We start from the raw sequence: 18,883 nt of genomic DNA, 5'->3' as shown, positions 1-18,883 counted from the left end.
GATGCGTTGTGCAGACCTCACTACCCTCTGGAGAGCCTTACGGTTGAGGGCGGTGCAGTTGCCATACCAGGCGGTGATACAGCCCGCCAGGATGCTCTCGATTGTGCATCTGTAGAAGTTTGTGAGTGCTTTTGGTGACAAGCCGAATTTCTTCAGCCTCCTGAGGTTGAAGAGGCGCTGCTGCGCCTTCCTCACGATGCTGTCTGTGTGAGTGGACCAATTCAGTTTGTCTGTGATGTGTATGCCGAGGAACTTAAAACTTGCTACCCTCTCCACTACTGTTCCATCGATGTGGATGGGGGGGTGTTCCCTCTGCTGTTTCCTGAAGTCCACAATCATCTCCTTAGTTTTGTTGACGTTGAGTGTGAGGTTATTTTCCTGACACCACACTCCGAGGGCCCTCACCTCCTCCCTGTAGGCCGTCTCGTCGTTGTTGGTAATCAAGCCTACCACTGTTGTGTCGTCCGCAAACTTGATGATTGAGTTGGAGGCGTGCGTGGCCACGCAGTCGTGGGTGAACAGGGAGTACAGGAGAGGGCTCAGAACGCACCCTTGTGGGGCCCCAGTGTTGAGGATCAGCGGGGAGGAGATGTTGTTGCCTACCCTCACCACCTGGGGGCGGCCCGTCAGGAAGTCCAGTACCCAGTTGCACAGGGCAGGGTCGAGACCCAGGGTCTCGAGCTTGATGACGAGCTTGGAGGGTACTATGGTGTTGAATGCCGAGCTGTAGTCGATGAACAGCATTCTCACATAGGTATTCCTCTTGTCCAGATGGGTTAGGGCAGTGTGCAGTGTGGTTGAGATTGCATCGTCTGTGGACCTATTTGGGCGGTAAGCAAATTGGAGTGGGTCAAGGGTGTCAGGTAGGGTGGAGGTGATATGGTCCTTGACTAGTCTCTCAAAGCACTTCATGATGACGGATGTGAGTGCTACGGGGCGGTAGTCGTTTAGCTCAGTTACCTTAGCTTTCTTGGGAACAGGAACAATGGTGGCCCTCTTGAAGCATGTGGGAACAGCAGACTGGTATAGGGATTGGTTGAATATGTCCGTAAACACACCGGCCAGCTGGTCTGCACATGCTCTGAGGGCGCGGATGGGGATGCCGTCTGGGCCTGCAGCCTTGCGAGGGTTAACACGTTTAAATGTCTTACTCACTTCGGCTGCAGTGAAGGAGAGACCGCATGTTTTCGTTGCAGGCTGTGTCAGTGGCACTGTATTGTCCTCAAAGCGGACAAAAAAGTTGTTTAGTCTGCCTGGGAGCAAGACATCCTGGTCCGTGACTGGGCTGGGTTTCTTCCTGTAGTCCGTGATTGACTGTAGACCCTGCCACATGCCTCTTGTGTCTGAGCCGTTGAATTGAGATTCTACTTTGTCTCTGTACTGGCGCTTAGCTTGTTTGATAGCCTTGCGGAGGGAATAGCTGCACTGTTTGTATTCAGTCATGTTACCAGACACCTTGCCCTGATTAAAAGCAGTGGTTCGCGCCTTCAGTTCCACACGAATGCTGCCATCAATCCACGGTTTCTGGTTGGGGAATGTTTTAATCGTTGCTATGGGAACGACATCTTCAACGCACGTTCTAATGAACTCGCACACCGAATCAGCGTATTCGTCAATGTTGTTGGCTGACGCAATACGAAACATCTCCCAGTCCACGTGATGGAAGCAGTCTTGGAGTGTGGAGTCAGCTTGGTCGGACCAGCGTTGGACAGACCTCAGCGTGGGAGCTTCTTGTTTTAGTTTCTGTCTGTAGGCAGGGATCAACAAAATGGAGTCGTGGTCAGCTTTTCCGAAAGGGGGGCGGGGCAGGGCCTTATATGCGTCGTGGAAGTTAGAGTAACAATGATCCAGGGTCTTTCCACCCCTGGTTGCGCAATCGATATGCTGATAAAATTTAGGGAGTCTTGTTTTCAGATTAGCCTTGTTAAAATCCCCAGCTACAATGAATGCAGCCTCCAGATAAATCGTTTCCAGTTTGCAGAGAGTTAAATAAAGTTCGTTCAGAGCCATCGATGTGTCTGCTTGGGGGGGGGATATATACGGCTGTGATTATAATCGAAGAGAATTCTCTTGGTAGATAATGCGGTCTACATTTGATTGTGAGGAATTCTAAATCAGGTGAACAGAAGGATTTGAGTTCCTGTATGTTTCTTTCATCACACCATGTCACGTTGGCCATAAGGCATACGCCCCCGCCCCTCTTCTTACCAGAAAGATGTTCGTTTCTGTCCGCGCGATGCGTGGAGAAACCCGCTGGCTGCACCGCTTCGGATTGCGTCTCTCCAGTGAGCCACGTTTCCGTGAAACAGAGAACGTTACAGTCTCTGATGTCCCTCTGGAATGCTACCCTTGCTCGGATTTCATCAACCTTGTTGTCAAGAGACTGGACATTGGCAAGAAGAATGCTAGGGAGTGGTGCACGATGTGCCCGTCTCCGGAGTCTGACCAGAAGACCGCTTCGTTTCCCTCTTTTTCAGAGTTTTTTTTTTGGGTCGCTGCATGGGAACCATCCCGTGGCGCTGGTTGTAAGGCAGAACACAGGATCCGCATCGCGAAAAACATATTCTTGGTCGTACTGGTGGTGAGTTGACGCTGATCTTATATTCAGTAGTTCTTCTCGGCTGTATGTGATGAAACCTAAGATGACCTGGGGTACTAGTGTAAGAAATAACACGTAAAAAAACAAAAAACTGCATAGTTTCCTAGGAACGCGAAGCGAGGCGGCCATCTCTGTCGGCGCCACCAAGCCACAGAATAAACACAGCCATTTTTCCAGCCAAAGATAGGAGTCACAAAAAGAACAAATAGAGATCAAATTAATCACTAACCTTTGATGATCTTCATCAGATGACACTCATAGGACTTCATGTTACACAATACATGTATGTTTTGTTTGATACATTTCATATAAAAAATCTGAGTTTACATTGGCGCGTTACGTTCACTAGTTCCAAAAAACATCCAGTGATTTTGCATAGCCACCGATTCAACAGAAATACTCATCATAAATGTAGACGATAATAGAAGTTATACACATGGAATTATAGATATACCTCTCCTTAATGCAACCGCGGTGTCAGATTTCAAAAATGTTTTTACGGAAAAAGCAAATGATGATGAAAATGCAATAATCTGAGAAGGCGCTCAGAAATATAATACAATTAGCCGCCATGTTGGAGTCAACAGAAACCAGAAATGACATGATAAATATTCCCTTACCTTTGATGATCTTCATCAGAATGCACTCCCAGGAATGCTTGATTTGTTCGATAATGTCCGTTATTTATATCCAATTAGCTACTTTGTTAGCGCATTTGATATACATATCCAAAGGCTTGTGCATTTCTTCGGACAAAAACTTATATTATACGTTATATTACAGGTCGAAGAAACATTTCAAACTAAGTACATAATTAATCATTGGGATGTTTTTATCATAAATCTTCAATAAAGTTCCAACCGGAGAATTCCTTTGTGTCTTGAGGAGGAATGGAACGCAAGTCAATATCATGTGGAATGTGCGTGACCAGGAAATGACTCTCTGCCAGTAAGCTGACTCATTCAGCTCTTATTCAGTCCCACAACACAGTAGAATCTTCATTCAAGTTTCTAAAGACGGTTGACATCTAGTGGAAGCCCTAGGAAGTGCAACTTCATTCATATCCCAATGTGAATTCAATTGGTCCTGGTTTTAAAATCCACCAACCTCAGATTTCTCACTTCATGTTTGGATTTCTTCTCAGGTTTTTGCCTGCCATATGAGTTCTGTTATACTCACAGACATCATTCAAACAGTTTTAGAAACCTCAGAGTGTTTTCTATCCACTACTATTAATAATATGCATATATTAGCAACTGAGACTGAGGAGCAGGCCGTTTACTCTGGGCACCTCAGGGCACCTTTCATCCAAGCTACTCAATACTGCCCCTGCAGCCATAAGAAGTTAATGATTCTTCTAGAGAGATTGAGATGATTAGGACCTCACTTTTATTCATTATCAAATGTGTTTGTATTGGTATTGGAAAATGAGTGAAAGAAAGAAAGGAATGAAAGAAAGAAAATCACTCCTTTTGTGGTAAGGAAGGCTTTTTTTCACCTTCCCAACGAAACGGAAAAGGTGAATATTCCAATTAACTAATACAAACACCAGGCTCTTTCTCACATACCAGCTGCCTCTACACTCACGAGTGAAAATGTCAAACGTGCAATGTGTAACAAATACCATGGGAACAGAGGCTTCAAAGGTGTTGTATCTGCATGTTGTGTTGTGGTGTTCAGACATTTTGATGTAAACATCTCTCCCTTTGGTAGAGTAAACAGAGGAAGCTGATGGGTTACTGGCTTACTGGTCCCTGGACTTCTAAACACACAAACACACATATTCACAAACGCTCACGTAGACACATGAATGCATGCATCAACACACACATCTGATTGTCAATCAAATTGGGTTGTGGCTTACGCCCTGGGCTGTTCTAGGAACAGCTTAGTCTTTGATTGAAGGGAGATTGTAAAGTGAGCAACATTATCAGTGTCCTCTGATGTAACATGACATTACTCCTGTTTGATTTGTCACTACAAGGGCTGTCTGTGGAGCAGGTTAGCGTTTTTACGTCATGAATGTTGTTCTGGAGGCAGCTCTGCAGAAGTGGTCACTAGCTGGCACAGCCACAAAGTCATTTAAACCTAACCATAACCCTGACCACACTGACCTTAAATTAATTTGTATTTTATAGACAATTTTGACTTAGCAGCTGGCGTATCTAAGACGAAATCAATCAGTTCTGCCTCCATGACAAGACTCATGAAAATAAACTGCATCTATGGATGGGATTCTAATGGCTATGCCTCCCGACTACCTTTTTCCTTCTGTCTCTTTAACTGGCACGTTAAGGGGAGGAAATGGGGGCTGAGCATATCAGCAACTTCTAATTCTATTGATATTGATGTCTCTCTCTCTCTCTCTCTCTCTCTCTCTCTCTCTCTCTCTCTCTCTCTCTCTCTCTCTCTCTCTCTCTCTCTCTCTCAGGTCCAGGATGATGGGTGCGACGGTCCCTGCCTGTGGACTGCAGGCTCTGCTGACAGCCCTCCTTCTCTCTCTGGGTTGTGGTAAGTTCTGCTCCCTAACATGGCCTTGTGTGTCTTTTACCAGCATTGGACCAGTAGACACAACATTAGCACCACATTAACAACACACTATCTATCCTCCTGCCCTTCTGAAGGTGTTTCTGAGGAGGTCTTGTGATAGCTCCAGGCTCTTAGCAGAGTCTTGGCTAGTCCCCAGTGCTGTATACTAGCTGGCTTACTGGTCCCTGGACTCCTATTTACAGCACTGCCCTGTGGAGAGTTGCTGTTTATGGAGGAATGGGTTGACACTCTAAACACACAAACACACATATTCACAAACGCTCACAAAGACACATGAATGCATGCATCAACACACACACCACATGTATACTATGCACACACACCTTTAATATCATGTTAATACCCACATGCATGTGTCAGGATGCTCGCAAACATATGGGGTGCATTCATTAGTTCACACCATAGCACAATGCTTTGCAAAGGAAAACAAGTTCATGTTAGTCCCATCCCATTTCAGCCATTTGCTTCCTTTTGGTTTCTAGTTGATGCATCCCTGGTGAGAAACTGAGGATACAGACATGGATTCCCTCAATAAGCTATCCACATACTGTACAATGAGCCCTTTGCCATAGTATGTAGGCAAATACCTAATGTACCCTTCTCTATGATTTGCCTCAGTACATTTCTGAGTGCTATGACAGTCTCTGGCTGTGTGTCAGTGTGTCAGAGCTGTCCCTGCACATTAAGGCTTAGCTAGTTCTTTGGCAGGACAATTTAGTCCCCCAGCATCACCACTCTTGAGTCAGGCAATAATTTGGAAGATGCCTGTGTAAGGTATTTTTACCCTCTGACTGTGTGTCAGTGCACGTTTCTCTCTCACTCTCCTTGAGAGCACTCTGGCAGGTCTGAGATCATGAGCTGTCAGGGAGTAGACTCTCCCTGCAGACAACAGCTGAACCTGGACCAGTGTTATTCAAATAGTCTTATCTGGCCAGTGCAAGGCTCTACAGGGCTGGAGTAACCATGTACACACACCCACAGCCCCTACAGGAGAGACCAAGACCAGCCAAAAAACTTGCACATGCACGCATTCACAGATATGCATCCGCACATGTGCAAACGCAAGCACGCACGCACACGCGCACACACGCACACACACACACAGTACACACACACAAACACACGCACATACACATTCAGTACACACACACACACACAAACACACGCACATACACACACAAACACATGCACGTACAGTACACACATGCACACGTACACACACAAAAGTACACAAAGTACGCACACACACACACACACACACACACACACACACACACACACACACACACACACACACACACACACATACATACACACATACACACACAAACACACACACATACACACACAAACACATGCACGTACATGCACGTACAGTACACACATACACACAAAAGTACACAAAGTACGCACACACACACACACACACACACACACACACACACACACACACACACACACACACACACACACACACACACACACACACACACACACACACACACACACACACACACACACACACACAGTCTTATCCAGGGTGCAGGGTGTGGAGGGCCTCTAGCAGTCATGTCCATGCATCCAAAGTTCTACCAGAGGGAACCCAGACCAATGCCCCCTCTGTGCCCCCTGTGCCGGCTTGTCTGTGTTCTCCGTCTGCTGCCATCTGCACGCCATTGTTCTGCCTTGTGTCAAGATAAACAGCATAGCATTGTGGGGCCTGTGAAAAAACCAAGGCTTGGGGGCCAGTGACTCAGCATGCTGCTCCTTTAGCACAAGAGACGTGACTGGAGCAGATTGTGTGTGTGTGTGCGTGCTTGCGTGCGTACTCGCCCACATGTGTGTAACAGCAGTAGTTGTAGCAGACTGCAGGCTATGTAGGCCAAGAAGCATGCTCAGCAGTCTCACATAGCATAAGCATAAAATGTCCACTGCCTCCCCCAGGTCATATAACTTACTGACACATATGAACCTTTATATCTGTCGTGCAAATAGATGCACTGTGGAAAGGATGTTTATGAATATGTTGCCCCCTCCCTCTGGCCCACCCCACCCCCTTCCAAAATTCTCCTTTTCGGGCGGGTGAAAATGGAAATTAGTGATGGAGGGAGACAGGCGGAGGCAGGGGGGAGTAGGCACAGAAGGGGCCTGGCATGAAAAGCTCCTCTGGTGACTGTGTTTGTTTGACGGGCCAGAGATGAGGATCGGGAAACGGGGGGAGGCATGGGGTTCTGTGCCACACCAGATAAATGTATCATTACACCACACAGGGTGCGGGCAGTAGCCTGTGAGTGGCACTACACTGGCGTGTAGCGGGATAGGACAGGGATGTGACAGGGGTGTGACAGGGATGGGACAGGGATAGGACAGGGTTGGGACAGGGATAGGACAGGGATGGGACAGGGATGGGACAGGGATAGGACAGGGTTGGGACAGGGATGGGACAGGGATGGGACAGGGATGGAACAGGGAAAAGAAAAGGGATGGGATAGGGATGGGACAGGGTAGGACAGGCATGTGACAGAGATAGGACAGGGATGGGACAGGGCAAGGACAGGGGGAGGACAGGGATGGGACAGGGATGTGATAGGGATGGGATAGGGATGGGACAGTGATAGAACAGGGATGTGACAGAGATGGGACAGGGATAGGACAGGGATGGGACAGGGATAGGACAGAGATAGAACAGGGATGGGACAGGGATGGGATAGGGAGGGGACAGAGATGTGACAGAGATGGGACAGGGATGTGACAGAGATGGGACAGGGATGGGACAGGGATGGAACAGGGATGTGACAGAGATGGGACAGGGATGGGACAGGGATAGGACAGGGATATGACAGGAATGGGACAGGGTTGGGATAGGGGTAGGACAGGGATGTGACAGGGATGGGACATGGATAGGACAGGGCTCAGACGCAGGCATGCATGGTTAACATTCATAGCTAGAGGAGGGAGGAGAGGAGGGAGAGAAGAGAGGAGAAGAAGGGAGGAAAGGTGATGATGAAGGAGGGGGAAAGGGGTCCTGGTGAGAAGATTTCATGCAGAGAGTGCCAGCATTGGGAATGTCATTCTAAACCGTGCATGGAGACTGTCTGTGGGACGCCAGCTGTTGCTGAATGTTTATCTCCCCTGTTATTGGTAATGGTGGGAGGTCAGCATGTCTTGGGGGTATGATCTTTGACCCTCTGTAACTTTCTCACTCAACATTATTCATGATTCATTCAGGATTATCTGTAATCACGGTAGCATCCACATTAATGTAGAATTGTTTAGAAACATATTATTTTCATTAAAATGACTCCAAAATGACAATACATTATTTACCATTTATTTATATTGGGCACAAAATAATCTGAAACACAACCAAAACAAACTGCAAATGCATCTAATAAATTTGTATAGTCACACATTTGATGTAATCATTGCATGCTGGGAACCAAATACTACAGTATTTATACGAATCTTTAGGGGTGTCAATAATTTTGTAGAAAAACAATATTACACGTTAAACAAAATCTCTTTCTCTGAGCAATTGTATTAGTATAATATCATTTCAAATATAGCTCAGTATTTGAATGTTTTATTATTGCTCATCTTTATCAAGAGAGAGAATAGAGTAGATGTCACGGGTCAAAATTTTGATTGATGACCCTATGTGAACCTATGTGAACTCTATGTGAACCCTATGTAGTGATGACGTGTGCATGTCTTCTGGTCAGGCAAGCCTGGTTAGGTGGGGGCTATGGGGTGAGTAAGGGTCCATTTGACAGGCCGTTAATGATTGATGACCCAAGCCTGATAGACAAGCCTGGTTAGGTGGGGGCTATGGGGTGAGTAAGGGTCCCTTTGACAGGCCGTTAATGATTGATGACCCAAGCCTGATTTATGACCCTATGTAATGATTTATGACCCTATGTCATGTAGAAGGGTGCATGCCCTGGGTTGAGTAAGTGACCATGTGTCAGGTCAACCTGTTACTGTTTCTCACGGTTTGGGTTGGTTAAGGCCCCTTATAAAGCCGCTGAACAATACCTGTTTAAGAGTGCACAAGATCTTAAGAATAACCATGGAATTTGGGATCGGTACCAAAGCAGTGATGACTGTAACAACTGAAACAGGCCTTCGGGTTGCCCATAGAGCAAGGGCAAAGTATCAACCAGCAATATATGATGCGCCAAAAAAACTTTTTTTAAATGTGTATAGAACCCAAATACCGCCAGCAAATGCTCTGACAGATCAAGTGTTGATGTCTAATGGCCAGCAGTGGGGGTATCGGTTTGATTACCTGGCCTGTAGAGTGACCCTCTATACGGTAGATGAAGGAGAAGAATATACAGACCAGACTGCAGGCTTGGAATATGGTGTTGAAGACTGGTCGGTTTTTCGCAAGGTTGTGTGTCCTGAACTGAGCCTTATCACCAAGGGGTATAGTGTGTTCACGGGCCACGAGACCCGTTGGGAAGGTACCCCGGACTCCTCAGGACAAATATTTCACAGGGTGAAAATACAAAGAAAGAATGGCCGACCGTGCGGCAGCGTGGAGTTCTATATCGGCACCGAGGCAATCCGAAACCACAAACTTAGGGGTGGTGGCCTGACTGGGGATACCCGACTGCGTCTGCTTATTCCTTTTAACAGTTGGGATGTACTGGAATTGAAAATGTTGCAACCGTTGGATGCTCTCTTTGTACAGAGCCAACAGCGTCAGAGCCTTGTTCATTTAAAGAAGTGCATAATATATACGAATCGTAAAGATTACGATGCAAAAGAGCCTCAAGAAGATACAGCGTCAGAAGAAAACTAAGTAAGCGGATGCTTTAACCCCGCCCCCCCAGATACCCAAGGGCCTTGTTCTACAATAAAAAAGAAAAAAAGCAGACAGTTCTTCATTTCAGCATACACCATGGATCTCCAGACCATCTACGAGGAAGCCACTACGTCATGGGGGCCCGACACTAAAGACTCTATGCCACGAAGCCCTACACTCTACGCACCCCTGGCAAGACCCGTGACACCCCCGACATTTACCCAGCCTGAGGATGTGTTTGATGGGGTGGCCAGTACTGTTTTTGTGGATACAATCAAGGCCTCTGTAGCTACACTTTTAAACGTGGTGATTGGCGAATATATACGAGAAAAATGCATCGGCTGTGAGATCAATCATCCCAGCCAGCGTCGTCATCCTTGCCTCTACGACCCTCCTAGATACTACTTTTTCAATCATTTTGAGGAGCTGGTGAAAAGACTGTGGTCCTGCCGTTTTATACCAGCGCTGGTCATCGCCCTGGAGTCTATGGGTATTGCGCCGTCTATCCCTAGAGTTTACGGGGTAACCGAAGCCTTCCTACATGAACTGAAGGAGGCCCTCTTCATCCATGAGAAACTCAAAGAAATCCGACACACCCTGGTGGACGACAACAAATACAGGGAAGCTGTGATGGCTGATGTGATGCTTTTCTGGCTCAATAAATCCCAAGAGACCGAGTGACATTTTGTTTATTTAGAGCTATGGGTAACTATGTGTCTACGATGTTTGAGCGAATAAATACATTTTTTCTTTTGAGAGACCTTACAAATGTTATGCATCAGATTATTGAAAATAAAGTGAACAATGTAAAGTTCTACACAACCCACAATACAGGGGTTATTGTAGAGCGTGTGTTAAAAATGGAGCAAATCATGAAACATGTCCGACATACGGGCGAGAGTTTACAATGGTCACATATGGTATCAAGGCTTGTTGAGGATTCTGAAGAACTAGAAATAACTTTGGCTAAGATTTTACATTATTTGTTTGAACCACCCTTTAATGTGAATGTGTATCATATTTGTTGTTTATATACTTATATATCAGACGTGTGTGTTTTAAAAATTCAGCGAAACAAACCTGTAAATCTAAACAATATATACAGGGTGTTGCATGCTGTGATTGTTGAGAAAACGGGGACTTGTATCTTGCAACAAATCCTGAATTGTCTGTATACGTAATAATTGTTGCATTCTTAAAATAAAAATTCACAAACTGAAATGTTGTCGTTATATGAAAGTGGCTCATTACAGTTATTGTACCTCAGAGAGGCAAGAAGGATGGCTGAGCAGCTGTTGAAAAACATATATTATAATCCCTCTAACCCCGGGTCTTATGGGGGTAAAGAGCGTTTACAGAGAGCTATAGTCGAAGAAACAGGTAGTCTGTTAAGCGATGCTAAAGTGAATGAATGGTTATCAGAGCAAGATGCCTACACTCTACATAAACCTGTAAGAAAACATTTTCCAAGAAATAGAGTTTTTTCTACGCATCCATTATCCCAATTTCAGGCGGATCTATGTGACATGCAGTCCCTTGCCGATAAAAATGATGGAAATCGCTACATGCTAACGGTTATAGATATTTTCTCTAAATTAGCCTATGTAAGGGTGTTAAAAAATAAGAGCGGGGCAGAGGTGACCAGGGCCTTTGAATCGATCTTGAAGGCAGGAGGCGCCCCCAAGAAAGTGCAGACGGATGGCGGAAAAGAATTTTTTAATCAAACATTTCAGAAGCTAATGAATAAGTATAATATAGTACATTTTGCTACAGGCTCTGATTTGAAAGCTTCGGTTGTGGAACGCTTTAATAGGACTTTGAAAGAGCGGATGTGGCGCTATTTTACAGCTCACAACACCAACCGATATACAGACATAGTTCAGGATTTAGTAAACGGTTACAACCACAGCTACCATAAGACTATACGTATGAAGCCCTCGGAGGTCTCTTCGGAAAACTCTTTTCAAGTCTTTAAAAATATGTATGGTTTGTTCCCACTTCGCCGTAAGAAAAAAATGACTTTTAAATTCCTAGTGGGTGACTTGGTGCGTATATCAAAGTTGAGGGGTGTTTTCGACAAAAAATACGAACAAGGCTTTAGCTCGGAGTTGTTTACCGTTACCGAATGTCTGCCACGCATTCCGCCGGTCTACAAATTAAAAGATTATGACGGGGATCTTATAGAGGGATCTTTTTATGAGAAGGAATTACAGAAGGTCCAGTTGGGTAAAGACAAAGTCTTTCACGTGGAGGAGATTCTAGATCAGAAGAGAGAAAAGGGTAAAAAATGGTTGCTGGTCCGCTGGAAAAACTGGCCTCAAAAGTTCAACAGTTGGGTATTGGAGCAGGATGTGGTGGAGGCAACGGGGGTTAATTTAAACCCCTAGTCATGATAACTAGCGCATCATTCGCGTGTACACAGTTGGGCATCATGGAACACAGCGGCTTCTACCTGACTCTCCCCAGTAATGCGTCGGCACAGATATATCGTAATAATCAGAGTTCGAAGTATACAACCAATTTTCCAAAGCCTATAGAGTTATCAGAGGCTTGGGAAGTAGGTCTCAGCGAGATTACATACCCCCATAGTTGGTATAATATCAAAGCTAAGGACCGTGATTTTTATTGCAAAAGGTTCTCGGAACCTGCGAAACTTATTAAGCTTAAAAAAGGTTTCTATAGAACCGTCGACAGGATCGTCTCAGAGTTGAATGAACACCTAACCCTGAACAAGATGGAAATATTCCTATTCTACAATCCAATCCATAAAAGGATACAAATCTCAGGGCCTGCTAACGGAGGTATAAAGACCAGCGGTAATTTATCCTACATGTTGGGGATGGGTCCCAATAAATGGACGTATGTGAACGATAAATTATTCCCATTCCCTGCGGATATACATGCAGGCTTTTACAACATATTTGTCTATACCGACATCATAACCTATCAAAGGGTCGGAGACAGCTGTGTGCCCCTCCTGCGAACAGTTCATATAGACGGCAAGGATGGGGACATCGTCACTGTCAATTATGACAAGCCGCACTACGTACATGTCAGCAAGAACTATATTGAAAACATTCTGGTTGAGCTTAAAACGGATCAGAACGAAAACATTGAATTTACTTATGGTAAAACGATTGTAAAACTCCACTTTAGACCCACCAAAACCTCTCTACATATATAATAGCTGTATTATATTTATAAACATAATACAAATAAAAGGGTTATGGAGCACCATCAGCTCGACCCTAACCGTTATGTTTCATACTATGTGGATCAAGTGGGTAATGGACTACCAGGATATCATGGAGCGCCGACAATGTATGGTTCGGGGATAGGAGGTATATTCCGTAACCTCTTCAGGATGGTTTTACCGTTTATGAAGAGAGGCTTCAGCATAGCCAAACCACATTTAAAATCAGCGGCTAAAAATATAGTAAGTGAGGTTGTAGCCAATGCTATGACCCGAAGGGCGTCACCAGAGGTGGAGCATCAAGAAGGCTCGGGGCTTATGATATTGTCTCGAAGGCCAAAAAAGAGACCCCCTGGTTTAAGGCGTAGACCTGCACCTAAAAAGCGGCGGTTAACTGTTAAAAGAACCTCAGTAAGTCAAAGACGGGGTAAAGTGAGGAGGTCTGTACCAAAACAGGCTAAAAGAATACTAGGAAGTATTTTCTAAAAGAATAAGTGACATGGCTCTTTTACATCGAATGTCCTCTGAAGCTATAAAGACAGAACTTGATCTTTTCACGGCACCGTTAACGCAGCATTCAATAGATAGATCCAGTTATGTGGAGATAGCCCCTCTCTCTGCTATTACCGATAACGGGCCTATCGAATTTTTCATACCAGGCCATGGTGACAACTATCTGGACCTCAACAACACCTTGGTGCATTTACGTCTAAAAGTGACCAAAAGAGATGGGTCTAATATTGCAGACGATGCCAAAGTGAGTCTCATTAATTACCCCTTGGCCACCATTTTCTCCCAAGTTGATGTGACTTTGGGTGAACGCCTAATCAGTCAAAGCAGCGCTACATACCCTTATAGAGCCATCATGGAGTGTTTACTAAACTACTCCGAAGACACTCTCAAAACCCAATTTAGCGCCGGGCTGTTTAGCAAGGATACTGCAGGAGCCTCTATGGAATCGACAGACCCTTCCACCGGTGCAAACAAAGGACTAGCGGCACGAGCTCGCTACTGCGCCGAATCTCGAGAGTTTCATTTGCTAGGCCCTATACACTCTGACATTTTCTTTCAAGAGCGGTTACTCTTAAATTCGGTTGATTTAAGATTAAAATTAACCAGGGCCAAGGATGATTTTTGCCTGATGTCTCCCCAAGACGGGGATTTTAGTTTGAAAGTGTTGGGGGCAACCCTTTTTATTAAAAAAGTATCTGTATCTCCGGCCGTGCGCCTGGGTCACTCACATGCTTTGATGAAAGGAAATGCCCTTTACCCTCTCCAAAGAATTACCATGAAAACCTTTAGCATACCTGTGGGCAGTAGAATCTGCAGTCAAGAAAACCTATTTCTAGGCCCTTTACCTAGATATGTGGTTATAGGTCTGGTTGATCACGCCTCTAATACGGGCAGTTTAGATAAAAAACCCTTTAATTTTCAGCACTTCAATGCAGAGTATGTAGCGCTCTGTCAGGACGGACGTCAGGTTCCGGCGAAGGCTTTCCAACCACAATTTAATAACAACATATCTGTGCGAGAATTTTACAATCTATTCCTGGCTACAGGGCGACATCTAAAAGATCTCTCTTTACCTATTGACAGAAATGATTTTGCAGAGGGTTACACATTGTATGCTTTCAATTTATCACCTGATGATGACACCTCAGGAAATCTGTCTGTGGTGTCCCAAGGTAACCTCAGGCTGGAAATGCGTTTCCGTACACCTTTAGCCTGTACAGTTAGCATGATTGTTTACGCATGCTCTGATTCAATCTTGGAAGTGAATGCCCGAAGACAGGTCTTAGTGGATTATTATTAAGGACCTTTGAACAAAGACATGAATACCCAAGAGTTGGACGGGCTCATGAGCCGCTTGATTGGAAAACAATTTTGTGGAGTGTTGGCTTGTGATGAATTACCTATGGAGATATGGTCTGAGAGGCCTGCAATGTTTATTGTCAATACCCATCCTAAACACATGCCTGGTGAACATTGGCTAGCTATGACATTAGAACAGGAAGGTGGACGAAAAATCTCAACTTTTTTTGATTCCTATGGCTTTCCCCCCGGTTTTTCACATTTCCCTAAATCTATTAAAGATTTTTTGACCCTAAACGGTACAAAGATCTACTACAACATCAAACAAGTGCAAGATAACCTTTCCACTACATGCGGTCACCACTGTGTATTTTACCTGTGCCAAAGAGCCCGGGGAGTTTCTTTTGAAGATGTTATGTCTCTTTATAAGGATGATTTAAGAAGTAATGATAACCTTGTATCTTGTTTTGTTAGAAAATATCAAAAGTGTTCAAATGTGTGTCCTTTAAGAACGCGTAATCAAGGCGTATGCTCACGTCATATGTTTCAAGAATGCCACAAATGTTAACTTGCTTATTTTTTCAAATAAAAAATTTATTGAATTTAATCATAGTCATTCAAAAGTCATTTTCAAAAGTCTAACCACGCCGAGAGATCGGGTTTAGGAAAAGGTCCTGAGACGTTCATGGGAGTAAATGAGTTAGCATCATCGCTTTCATATGGGGCCGGTGTCGTTGGGGCATCTTTAGGGGTGCTGTATCTCGTTGAAGGCTTTTGTTTTAAAGCTTGAATCTGTTGACGAAGCTTATGGTTGGGTACACCGGAGAGGGGGATGTTGAGGATTGCCAGGGCCTTAAGAAACTGACGCCAGCCGGGAGGCCTTCGGTCATCAGCAACCTTGTGGGCAGCCGTGGTACTTTTAAGCAAGTCCTGCATATGGGACCCCCTAACCACAGAGCCCTGAAGGATAAACTCTCCAGAGTCGTTCCAAGCAGCTATCCCCTTTGAGTCTTTTATCTTGTTCATAATGTATTTAACATTCTTCCTGTTACGTAAAGGCACATGTGTCAGTAGGTCATGCATAACTTTATCTTCAAATGGCATTTGAGCTTCACCCGACATATTATCGCCACTAGGTAAGATCGACGGTACAGGCCTTACAGGGGCATGGCTATCGTTAGGTTCGACATCTGTTAAAGGGTCCGGTAGGGAAAGGGTTAAATGGTTAGTCTCTCTCTCCCCTTGCTTTACCCGAGTCAAATACCTTTGCATTAGGTTTGTGTATTTTGAATCTTATCATAGGGGTTCAATCCTTTTCGGTTCAAAACATCCTTCATGGCCGTATCCAAATCATTTTCCGCTGTTTGTCTGATATCTTCAGGACCCTGCATTTGTTTTTTAAGTCTATCCAACTCTTGTTGAGGCACCAAGTACATTTTAGTGGCCATCACACCCACGTGTTCAACCACCACGTCTGGCCGCAATAAGGCTGGTGATGAAGGGCACGGCTATACTGAGTAAAGGTAGAAGAAAACCCCCAGACTGTTGTATACTATGTCTTTTCTTTTGAAGACTGGCCCTTTTATTGGCAAAGAGTTTGATCGCTGTCTTTTGTCTCCTTAATTTTTTCAATTGGTTCAGGGTGAGTGGAATGCGTCCTTTGAGAAGATTCAAAGCAATCTCACATAGGGCTAATATGAGATCTGAAGAACAGCGACCCAAGATGGCCTTCCGTTCTTTAGCTGTAGAACCTACTAGCCTTCTCAAGAGGGGGAGGTTTCTTTTTAAACGCAGAGACATAGCGTTTACTTTTTAGGAAGGTATGCAGCAGGCCTCTCCCCCGGAAACAGCCCTGTACGTAGCCTAAGGTGTTCTGGAGTATTTGCTTTTAAATCCACGATTAAATAAGAAAATGGCTCTTTGGTAGCGTCCTCATAGCTCTCCATAAAGTATGATTTCCGTCCAGGGTACATCTGCTGAGCTAGAGTGCTAATTTGCAGTTTGTCTCTAGGATTTTTAAACAATACCATGTAGTTGGCATTCAAGCTAATGGTCCGACTATTTTTACCTTGGTGAAACACATTCTGGACCAAGTAAAGCACGGACAGGTTTCTATGATGAGTATATTGGGTAAAAGCTCGTGCAATTTCAGGGTGTTCGCTACCAGCAAATAGCATATCGTCCAAAACCAGCAGATTATTTACATGTGGGGGGAGAAGTTCATCATCAGACAGAGAATCGGGTATTCCTTCAACAAACTTGATTTTTATTGTCTTCAATAATTCATCATACAGAGGTTGGTAACATGAATAACACCATACAATATTGTCAGGCTTTTGAGATAACACATGTTCAGAATTCTCTAAAATACTTTTTACAAAAAAAGTTTTGCCACTGTTTGAAGGGCCGGCAATTAATGCTGAAAAAGGCAATTGTAGCCGGGGGTCAAAACCCTCGACAGCAGTCATAATATCTTAAGCTTTAAGACACACTGGGGCTTGTAGCATAAGTCAGTAGCCAAAGGGCAATGTGGTACCGTCAGGCAATAGCTGTCTCTTGTCATAGACTACCCTGAATCTTTAGTGAGTGGTGCGTTTCTTAGATGGAACCCCTTTTTATCCCTCACTATTTTGTTGTAGGAGCTCAAAATCTCCAAGTCACTATTCTTGTCCTTTACGAACCCCTCGACCAAGCGCGTGATTGATTCCAAGTTTACACGCGGTGCATTTTCATAGTTTTGAGTCACGCCTTTGGCTTTCAACACCACGTGATTGGCTTTAGTCCTAAAAGCATAGCTTTTTGGACCACATGAGGACCATTCTGTAATATGGTCACCCTCTTCGAGTTCACTCGTTAAACCCCCAAGATAGTTGCTAAGTGGGGGGGTCCAATCCCCCGGTTTGCTTACATAGACCACAGAGTCTGTGTCGTGGTAAAGAACCCGCCTCTGAAGCTGTTCCATGAGGGTGTACAGTTCAAGGCGGCCATAGGCTGTGGTAAATGCTGCAAGAAACACATTTACATTACCCGGGGGTAGAACCCACTTTTGGTGGCGCCTCCATTGCACCAAGGCAATGTCTTGACTCAAGAAGGAAAAATGTGAAATTTCGTATTGGTCCGAAAAAACAAATTCCAAAAATTCTTCGGGGTCTTTAATGATCGAAGTTGTTAGCATATTGCATCTCTGCGCTAATTTCCCCCAAAGGGAGTTCAAGTACAATTTCGACACATTTCTTTTGGTTTTGTTGACCTCTATTCTGTCAGGGTCAAGAAGTATGCCTTCTCTGTCATGGTAGTCTTGAATGTACTGGTCTTTACTTTCTTGATCTGTGACCGATGCAGGATAGCCTGAAGCCATCTGCTTGCATCTCAAGAAGGTTTTGATGTACTCTTTAAAAAGTGTGTCTGATTTCCTGGAAAAGTTCCACACTTCAAAGATTTTGGCCACACGATACCCCTTCTCTAAAGCCTTAGAGAATTCTACAGTGACCCATACACCGGTCAGGGCTCTTTCTTGATCTGTGTGATCACAGGGGTTTTCCTGGTTGTGGTTTTCACAGCATGTGCGACAAAGGGGAAAGAAAAGTTTTCCTTTAGGACCCTTGTAAGGCAACACAGGTATAAACCAGCCCCCTAGGAGGGTAGACAGTCGCTTTGATTAAACCAAAATAATTTTGGGGTTCGTCAAAGTCGCTGTGAATAATTTCAGGATGCCCTATAGGATAGAATGAGGAACTCATTACATTAGGATATAGGGATGTAAAATCTACATAGCCTATTGTCTCGTCGGGTTGAGCTACATAACGCAATGTCAAAGCATTGGTCCGGCCTCCAAACAAGGCCTGTCGCGGTTCCAGGGGCTCTGGAGGGTCATAATGGGTAAGGAAGGCCTTAACACTAGGATCTACCTTTTGAGGGG

General features: G+C 44.7%; 1 protein-coding gene across 1 annotated transcript in view; it reads left to right on the top strand.

Annotated features, from left to right (window-relative positions):
• LOC109888620 (neurocan core protein) overlaps nucleotides 1-18,883 on the top strand; it is a 289,577-nt gene that overhangs the window by 69,224 nt on the left and 201,470 nt on the right. Inside the window, exon 2 of the mRNA XM_031822616.1 lies at nucleotides 5,031-5,110. Within this exon, the coding sequence (XP_031678476.1) occupies nucleotides 5,038-5,110 (73 nt within the window). The 5' untranslated portion in view covers nucleotides 5,031-5,037. The remainder of the gene's footprint in view (nucleotides 1-5,030; nucleotides 5,111-18,883) is intronic.

This window comes from Oncorhynchus kisutch, linkage group LG4 (genome assembly GCF_002021735.2).
Source record: "Oncorhynchus kisutch isolate 150728-3 linkage group LG4, Okis_V2, whole genome shotgun sequence".
Lineage (NCBI taxonomy): Eukaryota > Metazoa > Chordata > Actinopteri > Salmoniformes > Salmonidae > Oncorhynchus > Oncorhynchus kisutch.
The sequence above is the reverse complement of the archived record's forward strand: the minus strand, read 5'-3'. Positions and strand labels throughout refer to the sequence as shown.